The 23,216-nt window shown below is 37.6% G+C and overlaps 2 protein-coding genes across 2 annotated transcripts; one reads left to right on the forward strand and one right to left on the reverse strand.

Annotated features, from left to right (window-relative positions):
- Positions 1-670: 670 nt before the first annotated feature.
- On the forward strand, positions 671-4,784 carry LOC147524583 (uncharacterized). The gene is made up of 9 exons (XM_086603841.1): positions 671-1,142; positions 1,501-1,652; positions 1,944-2,039; positions 2,138-2,200; positions 2,753-2,821; positions 2,909-3,011; positions 3,109-3,180; positions 4,211-4,299; positions 4,398-4,784. Exons 1-9 carry the CDS (start codon positions 812-814, stop codon positions 4,548-4,550), a joined length of 1,128 nt encoding a protein of 375 aa, XP_086459967.1. The 5' UTR covers positions 671-811; the 3' UTR covers positions 4,551-4,784.
- Positions 4,785-6,320: 1,536 nt separating this feature from the next.
- On the reverse strand, positions 6,321-16,210 carry LOC147524584 (uncharacterized). Its single transcript, XM_086575333.1, has 7 exons — positions 15,980-16,210; positions 15,707-15,856; positions 14,896-14,991; positions 8,496-8,573; positions 7,897-8,343; positions 7,363-7,738; positions 6,321-6,679 (listed from the first exon to the last, which is right to left on the reverse strand). Exons 1-7 carry the CDS (start codon positions 16,208-16,210, stop codon positions 6,321-6,323), a joined length of 1,737 nt encoding a protein of 578 aa, XP_086431459.1.
- Between the last annotated feature and the right edge of the window lie 7,006 nt (positions 16,211-23,216).

The raw sequence follows: 23,216 nt of genomic DNA on the forward strand, positions 1-23,216 counted from the left end.
CTTCACAATCCATATTAGTAGCCAGTTTGGGATCACGTTATCGTACTATTTCCATGTGGCGCTCGTTCATTCGTGGTGAAGATATCATGATTATGATTTGACAACTGAACTATTCACTCTTGAAGTCAGTCGTCAAGACCAAAGAAAGAAAGTATATGAATTAAGCAAAGACCCACTTTTCCTAATGATTATCTATCTTGCAAAAGATCTCTATCCCCATACCAAACGACCCCACTTTTCATTCACCAGAAACTGGTACACTTATACATCCTTTACCACCCCTTTAGCTTTAGGTTCAAAGGGACGGAACTTTAAATTCCCAAGTCCCAACCATGCATGTAATGCCACGCAATAAACACAATCACAGATGGTGTACGTTAACTGTTAACCCCTGAACAATCATGATCTATATGCCAACAGTTCTAACATGCCACGTTTTTAGATAAGACTGCTATGGTAAATTCTGGTCATAAAAAAATTATTAATAGGACTGATGCATTTTCCAAACTTTGAACCAGTACTTATAGTGCACAAATATTACCATCAATTTTTAACAAAACAAGTCAAGGGGTACAAGTTTTAAATGTAAACAATAGATGGAGGCATTTGTCATAAACTATATCCATGAGGGAGGTAATAAAGTAAACCAATGATATAAAAACAAACAAATGGATGAGGAAACGAAGTAGCAAATGAACTCCATTCACAACCAGTAGAAAAAAAACAAAAAACAAAAAACAAAAAACAGAGCGCCACTCAGTATGGTTTTTCATGAAGACAGCTTCAGTTTAACACACTACCCACTTCAGTAATGGAGCTTCCACTAATCTGTAGAACACAACACTCACTTCCTTTTCCATCTTTCAAAACTACTTTGACTTCAAACCACTTTGTTTTTCACACTACAAAGTATGGTAGAATAACAAGAAGAAGTAGAGGAAGCAATGGTTTGAGTGTTTGTAGTAAGGCAGCTTCAGATAGAAGCAGTGAAGGGATTGATGGAGGGAGTAGAGAGGGTGATCATGGAAGTTTTTCCGGTTCAGCCATGGAAGTCACAAGTTTCAACCAGAGTTTTAGTAGTGATGCTGAGTTTCCTGTTTGGGAGAAGTTGGGTGCTATTGTTAGACTTAGTTATGGAATTGGTGAGCTCACTCATCTCTGGTTTGTTCTTTGTTTTTTATTACAGTTGTAGACTTGTAGCTGTTATGATGCTTTCATGTATGCTTAATAATATGTATATGGAGTAGCTAGGTAGTTAAGTCATAGTGTTAGTTGGCTGTTTATTAGTTATAATTAAGCTTTTGTTTGATGACATGACTTCCTAATCTTGCAAGTCAAGTCAGCTTTTGGTTCTTTCCTACAATCTTAATTGCTGTAGAAAAAGAATTTTTCTCAAGTCTTTGGTGTTTAGATTTGTTACTTTGGTATTATAATTAAATGGGTATTCATTTTAAGTTCATTAAGTGTTCTGATGGTTTTTGGTTTGGGCTATTATCTCAGGGATATATGGTGCCATGGCTGTAGCAGGAACCTTCATTTGCTCATTTACTGGTATTGATTCAATTGGGGGTTTCCATCCATCAATAGATGCCATTTTGGAAGGACTTGGATATGCTGTTCCACCAATCATGGCCCTTCTTTTTATACTAGATGTATGTGAACCACTTTTAAATTTTTGTTTAATAATTTTGTGGCTTTTCTTATATATTCTTTTTATTGAAAAGAAGTTCTACTTAATGGTGTGTTCTGAATGGAATAACTATGCATTTATGGATTCTACTAAGCTATCATATATTTCGAAATCGGCTATGGATTTAACTGGAAGACAAGGGAAATTATCAATAAATGATTCTCTTCACTTAGTCAGAAACTTTACGAATAATTTTACTAAATTTTTCTAGTTTAGATTTGGTTTTATTAATTAGACCAATTCAACTCCGCAGGATGAAGTTGTCAAGCTGTCACCTCACTGCCGTGCAATCAGAGATGTGGAGGACGAGGAGCTTCGAAGTTTCTTTTATGGAATGTCACCATGGCAGGTTCTCCTTCTGTGTCCTATTTTTCTTGGATTAATGAGACTTCATATCTTTCTGTTAAGATGGAAGGAAATGGGACTTATGCGATTAACCTTTTGCAGTTTATACTCATAGTTACTGCTAGCTCAATAGGAGAGGAGCTGTTTTATCGAGCTGCTGTTCAGGTGAGTTCAAAGAACGAGTGGCTGAGCTTTGTATTTAGTTTTGACAGTACATTTTTGGTTCGTACTGTAACATCCGATACGATAGCTTCCAGTAAATTGGTTAATCTATTATTGCTCAAGTCCTTAACCTATTGCGTATCTAGGGAACTCTATAAAGAGATGAAATCCACTGGTCGTAAACTTAATTTCAGACAAAGATCTAAGTTCATGCTCTTGAAGTGAGTGAAACAAATTCAAGTTTTTGAGACTTAGACAATCTGAGTCCTTCCATTTTTAGTCTGTGGAAGTGATGTATAAAGTTACTTGTAAGTGTATTTGGTTTTGAACTTCCATTTTACAGCAAGCTGGGTTTAGGCAGACTGCGCAAACCCTTACCGCCTTACTTGTTATTAGTATCTAGAGTTTGAAATAATTAATCCCTTAGCTGAGTCATGGTTAGCTTTTGGTGATTTCAATATCTGTTTCAACTCATTTACTTCTGAAAACAAAAATTAATTCATAGAACAACTAATATACTTGAAATAGACTATTTACACATCTCGTCTTATGCAGGGAGCATTGGCTGATATTTTCCTCAGAGGAACTGAGTTGATGACAGATGCTAGAGGCATTGCATGTCTGGTAAGTGCCGACCCTTTTTTCTTTCTTTCTGTAGAGCCATGAGTTTACGACTTATGTCACAGTCCTTAATAATTCAATTTTATGTAGACCGGTGTACTGCCTCCATTTGTTCCATTTGCCCAAGCATTTGCAGCAGTAATAACAGCTGCTCTTACTGGATCACTATATTATGTAGCTGCTTCTCCAAAAGGTGGATTTCTCATTGTTCTGTTCTTACTTGAGTTCACTGCAGCAATGTCATTGTCTATAATTTTATTCATGGCGTTCCTTACCTTTTTTCTTTTCAGATCCTACTTATGTGGTAGCACCAGTACTACAAACCCGTTCTGGCCGTGAGGACCTGAAAAAGCTTTTTGCAGGTTTGAATCCTCCCTAAAGACAATAGTTGAATTAAATTTTCAATCCCAGTATATCACTTTGGTGAGTTGAGGAAAACTTATCCCTCTACTCTTAACTTCCGCAAGAATCCTATAACTTGGACGCGGTTGTCATGTTCTGACCTCTTCAAAGTTTTTGCAAGTCCAGTTTCACCCTTTCGCTTCTGCACCCACGTACCAATATGTCGTATCTTGGAAACACGGCCACTGTTAATTCAAAAGCTATAGAATATTAACAACGAAATGGACTTGAAAAGGCCAAACGAAAGAAGAGCATTACTAATTCTGTATCTAGTGTAATTTACATAGACACATGGAAAGATGATTAAATATAAAGAAATAAAATATTAACACCATATCGATTACATGTAGAACACATTCTCATCAGGAAGATTTCACCCTTCCTAGCATAGCACAGTTTCTTGATCATATCGACTTCTCATGATATAACGTCTATGTGCCCAGGGGCTACCCGAAGTTGGCGCATTCTTATGAACTTCCCGTCACACTAGTGCATAGAAAACCTGTTGAGAATTCTTAGTGATAAGCGAGAATACAAGAAGCTTTTATGTGCAGAATGGGGAGGCAAAGTCATAAACTATGACGTCTAGTCTGATGAAAGTGCTCAAAGGGGGTTATCGGTGGGCACATGTTTGTGTGCTGCGTAAGTGGATCAACGCAGTAGTTTTTTGGATTGATTGGTCCTACAAGGTGGATCATTTCAAGTGTATCTACCTTCCCCCTGAATAATACTAAGAGTCCATTTATAGGAAGACCATTTCCACGTTGGGAGAACCCTATACTAGTGGCCTAGTGCAAACAAGTTTAATCAGCTTTGTTCTCTGCACTCTCTTGATGTGAGTGCTCATTCACACCGATCAATGTGTATTCACATTCCAGAGTATAGTTCTTAGGGTCTATTTCGCTTGTAACTCTGGTTATTCCAGTGTTTTCTATTTGTTTTTTGTAAACAAAACTTTGTAATATAGTTCTCACTATGTTTGACATGCAGCTTGGTACGAAAGAAGGCAAATGAAGAAGATCTACTCACCCCTCCTGGAAGGACTTTTGGCTCTCTACCTTGGTTTTGAATGGATCCAGGTGACTTGACTTGCAATTTTATATACCTTGTCAAACTTACGAAACTTTGGGAACTGTCAGAGATTGACCTAAGCAACTCCATTTTCCTGCTAATACAGACAAATAATATTCTCTGCCCCATGATCACACACGGCATATACTCGGCAGTCATCCTAGGACATGGTCTTTGGAAGATTAATGACCAGAGGCGAAGATTACGCAATAGAGTACAGCTGCTTAAGTTAGAAGGACGAAACTCAAACAAATCATGAAGGTCAAGGTCATTAACTACGAGCTAATACTCTCTGTACACTGACATGGCTGCGGGAATTTTAGTTGTATGGACTCTGTGCATTACTTGGCAGATCCGTGGAGTCCCATAGAGAAAGAAGCAATGAAATGCAAACCAAATCATCAATGTATACAAACTTATAGTTACTGTAGAATATGTAAAGAACATACAATACATGTTTTTGAATGAGTACCAGATGTGCATGTCTCTCTAATCATCTTTCGTTTTCAGGCTGCAAACCATTTCGTCAGAATTTCGCAACATTTGATTACATATATTGGGCAAGATAAAAAGCGATTGTTTTTAATACAAAGGAAAGTTCACTGGTTAAAGTCAGACTCAAATGCTACCTCCGTAATATGGTTAAACTCCTGAAAGTTAATCTACAATATTTTATCTTAGATAGGTATAAGACGTTCTGTAAGTTCTAACTAGAATCGTGTTGTGACTTGCTTAAACCATTATGCAAGTTTTGCGTTCTTTGCTCTTGTTTGGCAGGGGTTGGCAACATTATTCCTATCATGTGGTCTATCTACTTTGCTAAATTGTAAATACAACACCATGAGTTCTGTTTTCCTGTTTTATAGAGGGACTCGGTTCTTTTACGTAATCTATATATGGTGAGGTTTACCACTTTATTCCAAAGGTTGGCAACATTAATGCATTTGCCGTAGCGAAATTCCTTAGCAACAAACACATGCATGGAACCGAATTTTCTGGACTAACTGTATACCAACCAAGACCACCTCCCTCCCTCCCTCTTGTTTTTCTTTTTCTTCTCCGTCTAGCTCAAATGGTGCCTGGTGGAACAACCAACATTAAGTGCTGTTTCAAACCGTTCCTATAGCTAGGCTGAGTCACGAGATATTGAGATTTTAACCATTTTCTTTCTTAAGTAGCAACAACAAAACAGCTGGTGATGCTTCTATAGTTGACAGCTAATTTCATTTTTAAGTATTGGGAACTAATACAATATAGTTAGAATTTCTAATAGAATACTAACAAACCCAAGGCCTACATTTGTGAAAAAAAAATGATTTATAGTTAGCATTTCATTAGAATGTCTCCAACCGTAGCACTAATCAACTGCTATCCCCTTATATATTTCCAAATACAGATAACAAATTACCAATTTTGTCTCCAATCATAACGAAACCCACATGCCAACTCACATGGTGTGTGTGTAGAGGTATAGGTTTCTGCCTATGACCTGATGTATGTTGGGATTGATTGGAAATGGCTGCACTCTTACTTTGGATAAGAGTTGCCTACGTATCAAGTTTTTTGGGTCAATTTGAATCAAGTCTTATGTAGTTCATCTCTTTTTACTTATAGGTGCTTGAGCTGACTTTTCTTATTTGTTCCATGCCGTTGTCAAGTGCAGATCCATATTTTGTGCTCTTTTGATGATTTGTTATTATTTCTGCCCTGTTACAAAGTAAATTCCTCCTTCAAGATAAAATCAAAGATACAGATTTGGGGATTCTTTCTTACTTTCTCATTCACAAACGTTAAGTTTAAATAGCCAAGAATACAATAAAATGTTCCCTAATTGGTACATCCCATAATTACAAAGTCCTAATATATCACATACAATCAGAGAGATTTGAGCCACTAACCGTAGGACTCAAGCTATATCGCAACACTGCTCCTAAGTTGGAGCATATATGTTACTCATTCCCAACTTGTCAACACATTTATGGAATGTTTGACTAGAAACAACTTTGGTAAGCACATCTGCCAATTGATCTTAAGACCGAACATAAGGAAGTTCTATCACCTTAGCCTCGAGTTTCTCTTTTATAAAGTGTCGATCAATCTCAACATGTTTTGTCTGATCATGTTGCACCGAGTTGTGAGCAATGTCGCAAGCTGCCTTATTATCACAATATAACTTCATTGGATGCATATGTTTAACATGCAACTCATGCAATAATCTTCTAAGCCACAATAACTTACATATTCCATTTGCCATGCCCTGAAACTCAGCCTCGGCACTTGATCTTGCAACTACAGCTTGTTTCTTACTCCGCCATGTCACTAAGTTACCACCTATAAAGGTTAAGTATCTTGATGTAGATTTTCGATCACCAATCTTTCTCGCCCAATCTGCATCGGTATATCCTTCAACATTAATTACATTGCTCTGTCAAACTAGAATTCCCTTTCCGAGAGAGGACTTTAAGTAATGTAAGATACGAATAACAACATCCATGTGTTATTGACTTGGGGAATGCATGAATTGGCTAATTACACTCAGAGCATATGCCAAATCTGGCCATGTATGAGAAAGATACATTAACCGGCCTACTAACCTTTGGTACTGCTTTTTGTTCGTAGGGACTGGATAGTTTCCCAACTTCACATTTTCAGCCATAGGAGTAGATATTGGACGACATGCTGACATGCCCGTTTCTTTTAACAAATCTAAAGTGTATTTTCGTTGAGTCAAGAGCATACCTTTCTTTGATCGTAGCACCTCTATCCCCAAGAAATATTTTAATGGACCAAGATTTTCATTTCAAACTCTCGAGCAAGATAGTTTTGTAGTGCCTTTTGTTCATCCATATCATCTCTGGTGACTACCATATCATCAACATAAATGATAAGTGCAGTAATCTTCCCTTTCTTATGCTTTAAGAAAAGCATATGGTCGAAGTTACATTGCCGGTACTCGAATGCCTTCATTGAGCTTGTAAATCTGCCAAACCACGCCCTGGGCGACTGCTTTAGGTTGTACAAGGATTTCCGCAATCTACAGACTTGTTTGCTTCCTGTAAGTGACATATTACATCCTTGGGGCAATGCCATGTATACCTCTTCTTTGAGAGTTCCGTGTAGGAATGCATTTTTTACATCAAATTGATGTAATGGCCAATCAAAGGTCACAACCAAATATAGCAATACACGTACCGTATTAATCTTGGCGACAGGGGAAAAAGTTTCCGTATAGTCAACACCGTAGGATTGATTGTATCCTTTGGCAACAAGTCTCGCTTTGTACCATTCGATAGCTCCATCTGCCTTGTATTTAACAGTGAATACCCACTTGCATCCAACTAGTTTCTTTCCATAACGTAGGTCAACCACATCCCATGTTTCATTCTTTTGGAGGGATCTCATCTCTTCGTTCATTGCCTCCTTCCATTTTGTATCCTTTAAAGCGTCCTGCACACTATTAGGAATAGACACAACAGATAATTGATTCACAAACACCTCACATTATTTTGACAAATTATGGTAAGATAGAAAGTTATTCATTGGGTATTTGGGGTTTGGATTTTAAGAACAGGTTCATAAGTCTGTTTAGGTATATCTCTAGTTACCCGATTTGGTAGAAGTTTTCTTGAGACTCTTGAGACAGACTCTTGAGACAATTGGTTATCTGATACTTCAACCATGAGAGGTGTGGTTGGATTATCTTGAGTTCTAAGAGTTGCATCATTCATTTCAGGAAAGCCACCACTTGCATCTGTTTCGATTTTGTCCCCTCGAGTTTCATTCGACCCCTCCAGTGTCACAATTCCGTGATTTTCCTCAACCACTGCATCATCTCTTGATTCCACACTAAGGCGTGTATCATTGAGCTCCGAAACATTTTCATGAGACTGCTGAATATTTTCCATAATCACCTCATAAGGTCCTGTATCACCTAATTTCTCCTCCTGAAATGTAGACTCAAATCTAGAGTAATACATTACCTCTTCATGAAATCGAACACCACGAGTAATATAGAGTTTCTGAGAAGGTGGATGGTAACAACGGTACCCCTTCTAATGTAAAGCATAACCAACAATTAGACATCGAAGAGCACGGTGTCCAATTTATGTCTTCAATGTGTAGGTAGATGAACATAGGCTATGCATCCAAATATTTTAGGACGTAAATTTGAAATAGTAGGTGAGTTTATGGCTTGTTGAAGGACCTGAAGGGGTGTCTGAAAGTTGAGTGAGCTTGAGGGAACCCTATTAATAAGATAGGCTGCCAATGTCAGTGCCTCACCCTAATAACGAGTGAGCATATTTACACCAAATAATGATGCACGAACCACCTCAAGGAGATGATGGTTCTTGCGCTCGGTGACCCAATTTTGTTAAGGAGAATATCGACACGTTGTCTGATGAACAATTACATGGGTACTCAAATAAGTAGCCAAATCTTTGTTCACAAATTCGCCACCATTGTCACTCTGAAGAACTTGTATATGAGAATGATATTGTGTCATGACCATCCTGTGGAATTGCTTGAATAAATAACTTACTTCATGTATATGTCATTAAACACACCCAATCCATTGTTGGGGGAAACGATACCAATCGATTCCCACTAAGATAGCTTGCACTTGGACAATCTACTACTCTAATAAAAAAATCTAATGTTTCACTACAACCAACAACTACAATCCTAATCTATGGATATAACTATCACAAACAAGCAATAGAAATATAAAGCAAGTAAAACATACCACAACACAAAGATGTACCGTGGTTCGGCCTATGATACCTACTTTCACAAGAGCTAATCATTTTATAAGGGAAGGAAGATTACAATCATTCCTCTCAAGTCTCTCCACCTTACTAGATCACTCCTCTCTCCTTACAAGATTTTCTCTTTGCAAGGGTTTTCTATCAATTTTGATTGCTATAAATATTAGGTTTCTATTCAAGACTTAGTTTTCCAAAACCTAACTTCTATTTTTATAGTAATTTGAAATTTTGGCACGTCTGCGAAATTTCGCGTTTACTGTAAAAAAATCAGAACCTGACAACTTTAGGCATGAGCATGCTTTTTGCTCTCGAGGTTTTTTATTTTTCTAATGGAATGGTAGGTGATTAATTTAATTAATTTTTATCTCTCATTTTCCCATCCAAACTTCCAGTAGACATATTTCGTGAGAGGGCTAAAAAAAAATATCTTCTTTTTCACGGCAAATTTGTTTAATGGTAGATTGAACGGGAAAATGGGCTTTGCCTTTAGTCCGCGGTCAATCGGGTTTAAATGCGCTTCTTGCGATATTGTCATCGGATCTCTTCACACGAACAATACCTCTTTTTCTCTTCTTCCTCATGTGAGGGATAACTCCAATAATCTCCCCCTCCCAAACAGTGAGGGGGATACCTCCATGCATTCCCAAATCAACAAGAGGAGTGTGCTACCATTCTGGCGGTAGCACAACAAACATCAAACTTACCTTTCGGTAAGACTTTGGTTATCATATCCGACCCATTCTTGTCAGTATGGATATTCTCAATACACAAATACTTTCGAGAACTTCTCTAATCCAATGATAACGCACATGTATATGCTTGGATCTAGAATGAAAACTCGGATTCTTGCTCAAATGGATGGCGCTCTAACTATCACATAGAACTACAAACTGTTTCTCCTTTAGCCCTAGTTCATCGAAGAACCTCTTCATCCATAACATCTCTTTGCAATACTCAGTGGCTGCAATATATTTGGTTTCTATAGTGGAGACGGCAACACATTTTTGCAACTTAGATTGCCAAGAAACTGCTCCCCCTACAAAAGTAAACAAATAATCGGAGGTGGACTTCATAGAGTCAACATCACATGCTATGTCTGCATCTATGTAGCCTTCAAGCAAGGTCTTACTTCCACTAAAACACAAACACGCTTTGGAAGTGCCCTTGAGATATCTCAATATCCACTTAACACCTTCCCAATGCTCCTTTTGGGATTTTTATAAATAATCGGCTTACAACACCAACGCATTAATTAAAAGCAATATCCGGTCTTGTATACACCAAGCTGCCCACTGTGGATGCATAAAGAATCTTTTCCTTTTAACTTTACTCATGCTCACCCTTTGGACACATATCTTTGGTCATGCAAAACTGGCCACCAACCGAACAATTAAGCAAATGGTTTTAAATTATGAATATATTTTATAATGAAAAATTATGGGCTTTTGGGAGTTTGATCCATGTCAAATCTCTTCAACACATTCTCAATGTAGCTTTTTTGAGAAAGGCAAAACTTCCCACTCTTTCTATCATGAGTGATCCGCATACCAAGTATCTGCTTTTCTTGACCCAAATATTTCATCTCAAAGGACTTACTCAAGTTTTTCTTCAGCTTGGATATCTTGTTGATGTTTTGGCCAACTATCAATATATCATCCACATACAACAAGAGCACTATGGAATCCTCATCTGGAAATTTCTGAGCAAACACACAATGATCGGAAACAGACTTCTTATATCCATGCTTCACCATAAAGGACTAAAACTTTATGTACCACTGTCTCAGTGCTTGCTTCAACCCATACAAGCTCTTTTTCAGCTTGCATACCAGGTGCTCCTTGCCTTTGACCTCAAACCCCTCTGGCTGGTCCATGTAGACATCTTCTTCATGGTCTCCATGAAAAAAAGATGTCTTGACATCTAGTTGCTCAACCTCTAGGTTTATATTTGCGGTCAAACCCAATACCACCCTGATAAAAGTCATTTTAACTACAAGAGAGAAAATTTTAATTTATCAAAGTCAATACCTTTCCTTTGACAGAATCCCTTCGCAATAAGGCGAGCTATGTGCCTTGGATGTGGATTATTCTCCTCATGCTTGACTTTGAAGATCCACTTATTCTTGAGAACTTTTCTTCCTTTCGGTTTCTCAACTAAGCCATAAGTGTGATTCTTATGCAAATAACTAATCTCATCATGCATGGCCTTCAACCACTTCTCCTTGTCTGTACCTTCAAAAGCCTCTTAATAGTACATAGGATCTCCACCATCAGATAGTAAAACATACGTATGTGGTGGATACCTGGTTGAAGCTTGTCTCTCTTTGTCAGACCTCCTTATCACATCTTCTTGTAGCTCAGGAGGATGCACTTCTGCTTGCTTAGGTGGTGGTTCATGCACTTCATTTGCATATTCTATATCAATAGGTTATATCCCATCATGAGCAATAAGATCATCATCATGAGCTTCAAACCCATGGTTCTCTGCATTCTCAATGCCTTCTGCACGTTCTACAATAGGAACTTTTGGTTCTAAGTCAACAAGATCATCAATGAAAGCTTCTAGCTTCTCACCATTCTCAAAGTCTGCTATGGTTTGGTCTTCCAAGAACACAACATTTCGACTTTGGATTACCTTCTTGTTGATTGGATTATAAAGTTTGTAGGCAAACTTCTCATCCCCATAACCCAGAAAAATGCAAAGCTTGGCTTTGTCATCAAGCTTGAATCTCTCATCTTTAGGAATATGAACAAATGTCCTGCACCTAAATACCCTCAAGTATGCATAATCAACATCTCTACCTTACCATACTCTCTCTGGAAAATCATTATTCAGAGGCTTCGAAGGCGATAGGTTGATCAAATGTACGACTGTGCTCATTGCTTCTACCCAGTAACTCCTTGATAACTTAGACTGAGACAACATGCATCTCATCCTCTCTACAATGGTCTGGTTCATCCTCTCGACTATACCATTTTGTTACGATATCTTGGGAACGGTCTGCTCATGACAAATCCCATGACTCTTGCAGTCTTCTTCAAACGGCTCAATATATTCTCCCCTATTATCTGAATGAATACACTTCAAAAGCTTCCTTGTCTCTCTTTCCACTATGCTATGGAAAGTCTTGAACACACCAAGAACTTCATCCTTGGTTTTCATACTATATACCCATATATTTCTTGACGCATCATCAATGAAAGTCAAGAAGTATAAAGCTCCCCTGTGAGACTTCACTTTCATAGGACTACATAAATTTGTTTGTACTAGCTCAAGGACATTCTCCTTTCTGTGAGAGGGAAATATTTGGAAAGACACCATGTGTTACTTTCCAACCAAACAATGAGTGCATCTATTTAAATGCGTACTTTTGATCTTTGGCAAGGCCTTTTGCTTGGGAAGAACTTCCATGCCTTTTTTTTCCCATATGACACATTCTCTTATGGCATAGTTCAGAGGAAGTTTCTTCTTGTGCCGCATTTAACTCTGCTTTACACAAACTAGCTTGTGTCTTATAAAGCGTGCAAGTTTTCTTCCCTTTGGCTGCTATAATGGAACCTCTGCTAAGTTTCCATACCCTGTTACCAAACGAATTTTGAAAGCCATCATCATCTAACTTCCCAACGAAAATTAGGCTTAACAGAATGTCAGGGACATGTCTTACATCCTTGAGTGTCAAGGTGTAGCCGACATTGGTTTCTACATGAACATCCCCAATGCCTATAATCTTAGAGACGCCACTGTTACCCATCTTTACCTCACCAAATTCACTATCGTTGTAGGTAGTGAAGAAGTTTCTATGTGGTTGGGGATAAGATGCTCCTGTATCTACTGTATCTATCACTTACTTTGTATCCTATCATGAGGGGACACAACATTCACCACAATCTAACACAATTCCCACTAGACCATCGTCTACTAGTGCGATAGTTTCTCGGCCTGTGCTTTCGTTCCTCTTTACCATGTCTTTTTTTACACAGTCATTCTTCTCATCACTCTTCAGTGTTCTACACTCATACTTGAAGTGACCCTTTGTGTCACAATAGTAACATTGTCTCTCTGCCTTAGGAGTTCTGGCTTCACCCCTAGATTTTCTTATGTCATCACCTCTAAAATGATATGGTTTTCTGCTCTTACCTCTCCCCCGCTTCTCTGTGACAAGGATCTCTGAGTGAGAGAAGCTGCTTCATGAACCCCTTTTTGTCTCCTTATTCAACAATGCCCGGTAGCCATCTCCATGGAAATGATTCCATCCTTAGCGGCTCCACCAAGAGAAAATGCTAAAGTCTCCCAACTGTCGGGTAGAGAGTTTAATAGTAACAAAGCCTCAACTTCATCACCCATATCAATCTTCGTCAAATGCAACTGATTGATGGTATTCTATACTTCATTAAGATGCTCACACATTGAGGAACCTTCTTTGTACCTCGTGTTAGCAAACTTTTTAATGAGTAGTACCTTGTTTTCGGCCGACTTCCTTTTATAGAGGTCTTCGAGTTTCTTCCACAAGCCAAAAGTGGTAGTCTCTTGGGATACATGGTGGAAGATACTGTCGTCAATCCACTGTCGAATATACCCAATTGCTTTTCTGTCAAGCTTGCTCCACTCAGCCGCCACTATTGCGTCTGGTTTTACCCCTCCATTCTCAATGGGTTGTGCCAAGTCCTTGCAATAGAGCAAGTCTTCCATCTTGGCTTTCCAAATAGTGTAGTTATCTCTATTTAGACTAGTCATGTGAGTGTTTACAGAATGTTCCATCTCTACAAGCTATTTCAAATCAAACCTTCTCACAGGAATTTTATCAAACACCTTCTAGGCAAGATTTGGATAACAACCTTGTTGGGCTTAATTTAACCTGACTCTGATACCACTTGTAGGGAAAAATGATACCAATCGATCTCCACTAAGATAGCTTGCACTTGGACAATCTACTACTCCAATAAAAAATCTAATCTTTCACTATAACCAACAACCACAATCCTAATCTATGGATATAACTATCACAAATAAGCAATAGAAATATAAAGCAAGTAAAACATACTACAACACAAAGATATATTGTGGTTCTTATAAGTATGGGAATGAAGATTACAATCACTCCTCTCTCCTTACAAGCTTTTCTTTTTGAAATTTCTCTAAATTTTGATTGCTCTCAAAATTGGGTCTCTATTCAAGACTTAGTTTTCCAAAACCTAACTTTTGTTTTTATAGTAATCTAAAATTTTGGCGCGTCTGCAAAATTTCGTCTTTACTGTAGAAAAATCAGAACCTGACAAGTTGAGGCATGAGCGTGAGCGCGCTCTCGGCAAGGCCAATCTGAGTGTGTGTATGCCCTCTTATTTTTCCATCCAAACTTCCAGTAGACATATTTCATGAGAAGGCTGAAAAAAACTATCTTCCTTCTCACGGCAAGGGCACGGGCGCACCTTGGTCACGACCAATCTGAGTGTGTGCGCGCTCAGACCTCTTCACACAAATAGTACCTATTTTTATCTTCTTCCTTATGTGAGGGATAACTCCAATAGTTATGTGGGTATGATCATCAATAAAAGATACGAACCATCAAGCATTACTTAGAGAAGGGTGCTTCGCGGGGCCCCACACATTGGAGTGAATGACCATAAAATGTACTTGACTTTTATTCATACTTATTGGGAAAGGAATACGGTGGCTCTTAGCCAATTCAAAAACATCACATTTAAAATCTAAGAGAGATAACTGAGAAAACAAATGTGGAAATAATTTCTTCAAGTGCCCAAAAGACGCATGACCTAAACGTTTGTGCCACAACCAAATTTCTGATTTCGGGTGATTAGTAGAACTTTCACTTGAAAATACTTGAGCCAACTTTGTTGAACTTGTCGGTGCCAACTCAAGGTAATACAACTTCCCTTGTGTAGTACCATAACCAATTGTCGTCCGAGTCTTGATATCCTTAAAAACATAATGGTTAAGCCAAAAAATCACAAGACATTGTAAAGTACGAGTAATTTGAGAAACGGATAATAAATTATGGTTAAGAGATGGGACGACAAGAACTGAATCCATGTTTAAAGTCTTCGAAAGAGTTATTGAACATTTTCCTACTACAGGAGAGGAAGTACCATTAGCTGTTTACATAGTAGGACATTTAGATGGTTTCATAGAGTGAGGCAAGGTATTGTCAAAAATTATGTGATCTGTACATCCTGAATCAATTATTCATGCGTCATTACTAATAGGTGAAGAAGTAATTAGTGACTTACCTTCATTACTTGACTTGTTGATTAAGGCAGAGGCACAAGCTTTATCAACAGCTTATGTTCCTGATTTTGCCATTGCAACATAACCAAGATTTTGTTTGCCCTTCTGCTTACGTGGTACTTTGTTCGGATCCGACAAGTTTGGGTGCCCAATCAGTACGTAACATCGCATCTTTGTATGTCCGGTTCCACCACAGTGAGTACAAGACCTCTCGGATCGATTACCTCCCAGTTTATAGCTCCTATTTTTTTTATCCTGCAGAAGGATTGGATGATTATGGTACACAGTCTATGGCTAAAACAAACTTCCTGTTATGTGTTTTAAATTGTCGGGCAACCATAGCAGAAGGTTTAGTAAGATTAGAATCATCATTTTGAGTAGTGCGTCGATTTGTATCACGTCATACATATGCATAAGCAGTCTCCAAGTCTAACAAATGATCTTTTTGAAGAATTTCTCCACACAGCTGTTCAAACTCGGGATCAAGGCCACGTAAAAATATATGTACACACAACCTTTCCACTGAGTTACGATACTGGATCACATCTTCAGGATCCTTCATGGTGATTTTGTCACGGTGATCTAGTTCTTGAAATATTTCGATAAGTTCACCATAATAAATTGAAAGTGAATGACTGAGCTATTTGGTAGAGAACACTCATTGGTTTAATGCAAATACCTGTGATTCTTCGGACCCATCATAAAATTCTTTGGCAAGTGTGTTCCAAATTTCACATGCGGTGCTCAACTGTAGGTAGTGCTTCATGATTTCAGGAGACATTGAAGTTAGCAACCAGCCTTTAACTTTCTGATTCTCAGCATACCATTTTGTGTAAGAGGGTTTGGTTACAGCTGGGTGAGGTGTTTGGCCTAGAATATAATCAAGTTTTTCACGTCTAGCGATATGCATCTCCATAAACTGAGACCACACATCATAATTTGTTTCATTTATGCTCACACCTGCATTGAAAACCGAATTTTCTGATTGTATATGTATGACTGGAGATGAAGATGAAGTTAGGGTTTGAGTGGTTTGAATAGAGGTTTTAGGATTGGAAGTCATGGTGTTTTTTTTCGTGGGAGAAGATGCGGGTGATACAGATACGTAGGACTTAGCTCCGATACCAAGATAAAATCAAAGATACAGATTTGGGAATTCTTTCTTACTTTCTCATTCACAAACGTTAGGCTTAAATAGCCAAGAATACAATAAAATGTTCCCTAATTCTAGGAGATTTTCTTTCTAACTTTGGTACATCCCATAATTACAGGAGTCCTAATATATCACATACAATCAGAGAGATTTGAGTCACTAACCGTAGGACTCAACCTATATCGCAACACTTCATTGGTGTATTGACTAAACTTCAGGATCGCGGTAGATCATTTATTTCTATGTATGGCAATATTTGATATTTGAACGACCTGGGTTTGGGTCGTGATTCTGTCATAGAATTAATGTACGAGCTGGTAATCTACGAGCTGAGAAGATATGACCTGGTGTGTGGACACGTGTGATGTAGTGATTGATTTGAGAACGGAGTACTCACACAGCCACCTTTATTTTATTTTATTTTTGGTTAGATCGGTGCTGATGTGAGTGAAAAGAATAAAGTAAATTAAAAGATCTCTCTGACACGTGTCCTATAGGTGGTGTATTTGAAAAATGAACGGTTTTGGAAATTGTGCGGGAAAGATATTGGATTTGACCCATGGGCTCAAATCACGACAGTTTTGTGGGCGAGGTAAAATCTTGTTATGATTGTGTTTTGTGGGAAGAGCAAAAGTTTTGTGTTGCTTCGTTTTTTGTGAGGCTAAAAGGTTGTTTTTTATTTGTAGGTCATTCACTTTCTCATTTTATCAAAAAAAAAAAAGGAAGAAGAAGAAAGAAAGGGAAAATCCAAACCTTTCGTCTCCAGGAGCGTTATTTTTTATAAAAATTTGATTTTTTGTTTCCCTTTTCACTTGTTTGTCATGTTGAACACTACTGGGAGTGTGAGCGGGGAAGTGTCATTGAACCAGTCGAGGGAGATGACTGTTGATAAGCACCCAAAACTGTAATATGAAACCCCATTGAGACATATACATTTGGTTAATTATGTGTTTAATAATCATGAAATAAATATATTTTTGTACTTTTGCAGGTATTCGCAGTAAACATGAAAATATTGGTTAAACCTGCGTTAAAGCACGGGGAACGACGTATATATGAATTCTTCAAAATCAGCCATGTAAAGCCCAACAAATCCGCACAGAAGCATCAAACTTCCGAAGCTCTTACCTCTTGAACCAGGATTCCAAATGCGAAAAGTGAGCTACTCAGATAATCAGGGCGATGAACTCTACGTATAGGCGGGAAGTTGTAAAATTGCCAAAAGACCAGACTGCCACTGCACTGCACGTGGACCCATTATACTGGCCCGCAAGATTTGATGAGTCATCAATCATAGAGCATGTCAAGACAAAAATGTCAAATTATTGGTGCAAAGTTGACACCTTGCATGTAATTAATTAGATTAGGTGTTAATAGTGAAAAAAGAGCAAGGTGTCACTTTGTTTTAATGTGGTGGATAAAAAGGAAATAAATGTGGTTTGATGTTTCACGTGAGAGAAAATGAGATTTCTCTCAAATGGAGAAGAAAACAAAACAAGGGGGGGACACTCCATTTACTCCCTTGACTTATTTTCCTTTACCATGTATTATTTTAGTTCCTTAGTTTTTAGATAGTTTTAGTTTTTGGTTTTGAAAACAAAAGCTTGTAATAGTTTTAATGGAGGAAACCTTGAGTTCCTCTTGAAAAATTCTCACTTCTTCATGCAAGTGAGTGTATAAATATATATTTTCTTCTTTTTTTAGTTCTCTCTCTTTTTACATTCCACACTTGTTTTAGTTTTAGCCCCAGGATCATGAGCTAAACCTTCCCCTTATGGGGAGTTAATAACACTCATGTGAGGGAAAAGTCTTGTTATTTGGTTTAGTAAGTGTTTAGGAAGAACAACTAGGCCTATATCCTATCCCAAAATGATAGTTGGTGTAGAGTCTAGTTAGGGATCAAGTGATGAGCTTAGAGATAAGTCATTGCTTGGTCCCACATGCTAGCATGTATGAGCTTAGAGATGAGTCATATTTGTTAGGGATCAAGTTTTCTTTTAGTAGAACTTTTCTATGAGTTCTAGGAAGATTTTAATACACTTATAAAAATCAAATAACAAAAGTAATCTTCACATGAGGAGAATTAACTCTCCACTTTTGTTTTAGTAAAATTTTATTGTGTCTTAGTTGCATGATTTCGAAACTTAATGTTTTTAATTTTTGTGTAGTAAGAAACCAAATATTTAGTATTAATATAATCATATTTAAACTTACTCACTAGTTCCCTAAAAGAGTAAAAACCAAGTTGTAAGTGGTCATAGAATTTAGGTTGATTCGAATCCTTACTCCAAACTATATGAACACGAAGATCGTGAGTAAGGAAATTTTTTGAATTCGCACTTTCGCATAAGAAGAGACTCAAATCTCTAACATAACAAAAGGTGTATATTAAAATGGCGTTGCTGCCATTCTAAAGACCCAAGGACCTGTGCTTACAAACTGAAATTGCTCCAAGGGGAAGCCCCCACGCTCATCCTTTCATATATTTCTTTTTCTTATGCTTTCTTTGTTTTTTTTTTTGAAATTTCTCGCATTTTTGCTCTTGATTCAAGATCTGGGTTTTGGTTTTGTCTTGTGGGTTCCAAATACTAGGACCTAGAAACTAGGCTACAACAACCACTAAGTTTACTGTAAAACATTTGGTCTGCTGTGCACGTTTCTTTTATTTGGTGGACTTGCGGGAAGCTTGCAGGTTCCAAATTTTCAATATTTTTGCATGCTTCATATGTATGTAGTTATTATGTCATAGTTAATGGACTATATTTTGCGTATTAGTTTAGTACTATGCATGAATCATGTGAATACGCCTGTGAATATATATATGCGGTTAAGTGGTCATGAATTACATATTAATGTATATATACATACAAATGGTATTGTTTTGCATGGTTATCTATATATATATATATATATATATATATATATATATATATATATATATATATATATATATATACGGTAATATATATACTTATATATATATATATATATATATATATATATATATATATATATATATATATAAGTCACATGTTTAACATATATATTACCGTATGAGTGGTTATTTGCATGTTGGCATATATAACTTAGGAGTTATACATAGTAATTAGGGTGTGTTTTGGTATTTTGGCCATAACTTTGGCTACGGTTCTCTGAATCATGCGTGTGAGCTCAATTCGGAAAGATCTCGACAGCGCGCACGCTGTCAATGGAGGTCATTTTCGAGGTCAAAACCAACTATTTTCCCCTCCAAAATCATCATTTTAGAAAATTGTGTTGTTTAATAAGTCGATTTTGTCATGAAAGAGGAGAACATTCCAACGAGGGTTAAAATCTGAATTGGGTAAGTTGTTTCTAAACCCTAAGGGGTGAAGTTGCTCTCTATATGACACTTGCAATCTCAATAAGTATTGACGAAATCAAATTATTATGCAATACAAGAGTCGTATTTTAGTCTAGGTAAAATACGTCGCCTGTTTAGTTTACATTTTCACATATTAGTATATATATGTGTACGTATAATATTTTCACATGCTATCATATCTAAATACGTATGAGTAATTCAAATTTTCCTGTAACTGTAGATATACGTCTATGGATCACGAAAAACCGTACAATCATCTTCCTGTAGCAGCAGCTTAGGCCTACGTTGTTCAACTCCAAAATCTTTAAGAGAATCATAAAATTCAAGTAATAATAAGTTCCTTCTGTCAATTAGATCTAATTTCATGCTTGCATGAGATTAAGGTCTGGTTCCACTAAAGAATTTGAACATACATATCGTCAAAAAAAATACGATAAGCAACTGCGTAAGTTCTCACCTAAAAATTGTTCTCCTTCTGTTAATTACCTTAATCAAGTTCCTTCGTCACCATTAAATTCAGCAGTTATGGCTGACCATCCTCCACCAGCTGAGAAGCCCCTGTCGGACTTATATACTGCATTACAGGAAGGACCTTGTTCTTGCATCAAACTTGAGGACATTGTCGGTGATTTTCATATCCTACCAAACGTTTTTAGTTTGTTACCTATGTACCATGGTTTGGATCACGAAAAACCGTACAATCATCTTCGTAGGCTTCAACAAGTGGCCACAACATTTCACCATCCAGCTGTCTCTAAGGAACAACTCTTGCTTCGGCTATTTCCATTCACCTTAGCAGAAAAAGCGTCAATTTGGCTTGCAGGACAACAACCACAATCCATAGACACATGGAATAAACTTGTTCAAGCTTTCATGCTTCAATTTTACACTCAAGAGAAAACTACTGAAATGCTTCAAAAAATTCAATTCTTTCGTCAAAATCCTCATGAATCGTTTACGGAAGCATGAAGTCGCTTTACTGATCTTCTTTTAGAATGTCCTCATCACCAACTAGACAAAAGTCGTCCTTGTCCGTTCCTTCTTTAATGAACTTTCTGATCATCAAAAAGAAACTCTTGATATAATGAACAGCGGTTGCTTCATGGACAAAGGAGCTACTGAAGCATATACTTTTCTTGAAAAGCAAGCGAAAAAGGGTACACACTGGGGTAACACTGAGCCGTCTAGATAATCAAAGGATACTGTAACAAAGGCTACATCTATTTTTGAGGTAAAACCCAATCCCGAATTAAAAAATTTGATAGAATCGCTAACTAAAAAAGTAGATGCCCTTGCAGTTCAAGTAAACGATCAACTCCCAAAACAGGTAATGAACATTGACACATCCCCATGTTTTCTTTGTCTCAGTCCTGACCATCCTGATGCTTATTGTCCCTTGTTATATGCCTCCCCTCTTAACCATCAGAAGAGGCATGTGTATTCAACATTCCTAATGCACCTTGGCGACAGCATCCGAATTTCGCTTGGTGCCAGAATAACCAACAGCTGGGGGCTCCTCCAGGTTTCGCTAATCCACTTGTTTGACCAACCAACAACTTTATTCCATACCGCCATGGAAATAATCAACAATACCAACAAAGTCAGAATCAATTTCAATTGGATGCTAACTACCAAACCAACCGTAGCCTTGTTCCAACCAATCCAAATCCCAACTATAATCAACAACTTCTCAGCAATAATCGTGATCTTGTACCTGTTGCACAACCTGCGCCACTCGTTACAGATAGGACAAGTGAGACTTTCTTAGCTTACATGAACCAACAATCTCAAATTTTAACGTCTATCCAACAATCACTTCAACAATTGGCACAAGAAAAGAGTCAGAAAGGCGTGTTTCCTAGACAAGCAGTTCCAAACCCTAAGCTAGCAAACACTGCCTTTGAACTCACCAATGCAACGGGTACAAGTACTCCCAACCAAGGTGAGGTGCATGCAATCACTACTCTTCAATCTTGAAAAACTGTAGATAATGAAATATGTATGCCAAATGATCAACCAAAGGAATCCGACGGTTCAAATGAATCTATTTCCAATAATGAACCTACGGAGGATTCACCAAATACAACAAAGTCAACATCTTAGAATTTAGGAAACAAGCAAGCGGACCCCTTTGCCAAATTCCGCCGTAAGGCACCGTTTCCTGCACGCTTGGCAAAGAATAAACCTGATGAGAATTTTGCTAAAATTCGAGAGACTTTTCAGAATTTGACAATCAACTTACCTTTTCTTGACGCCTTAAAGCTATTGCCAAAACATGCAAAAATTTCTGAAAGATATGTGCACCACAAAAAGGAGAACTAATGTTCCTCAACAAGCGTTCCTCACCGATCAGTTTCCATCCATCACCAAACACAATGGTGACAAATATAAGAACCCTGGTAGACCAACGGTTCCATGCACCTTAGGTGACAAATATACGGTTATTGCGCTACTAGACCTAGGAGCTAGTGTGAACTTACTTCCATATTACTTATTTAAACAACTAGGTCTTCATGAGCTGAAACCTACCACCATGACTCTACAGTTAGCCGATCGTTCCATTAAGTATCCAAAAGGAATTGTGAAAAACGTCATTGTAAAAGTCCAAGACTTTTTCTATCCTATAGATTTTGTTATTTTGGATACAGAAGTTGCATGTGATTCCATTCCTATCATCTTAGGACGTCCGTTCCTAGCAATTGCTAATGCTCTTATTAACTGTAGGGATGGTTCCATGACCATGTCCTTCGGAAATCTTTCGGTCGAGGTAAATGTGTTCAAGATGATGAAACAAATTCCAGAGCCTGACATTGATGGTGAGGTGAACATGGTTGATAGCATTGTGCAAGAGTATTTAACAAACACTTTTCATGAAGATGAAGTATACCAATTTCTTTCCTTTAGCGATTCTGAATTTAAGGACGATGATTATACACAAGAAGTAAACGAGTTATTAGAGTCAATACCATTATTTGACCCTACGACCATGATGTCCAGCGATTTGGATGAACATCAATCTGTTTACTCTATGGACGATGACTTTCCTCAAGAATCTCTAATACCCACTCCACCTGCCCCTGACTTAAAACCTCTTCTTTCGGAATTAAAATACGTACATCTTGATCCAGATAGTAGTTATCCAATTTTTATATCATCTCAATTGACAAATGATCAAGAATCCCGTTTAATAGATGTCATTCAACAGCACTGTTCTTCTATTGGATGGTCCCTTGATGACATTAAGGGCATTGACCCTAATGTATGCACCCATTGTATACATCTTGAAGAAAATGCTAAGACGTCGCGTGAACCGCAGCGTCATCTAAACCCAACCGTGAAAGATGTGGTACAGGAGGAAGTTTTAAGATTACTCGATGCAGGTATTATTTAGCCTATATC

This window comes from Coptis chinensis, chromosome 1, assembly GCF_015680905.1.
Source record: "Coptis chinensis isolate HL-2020 chromosome 1, ASM1568090v1, whole genome shotgun sequence".
In the NCBI taxonomy this organism is placed as follows: Eukaryota; Viridiplantae; Streptophyta; class Magnoliopsida; order Ranunculales; family Ranunculaceae; genus Coptis; species Coptis chinensis.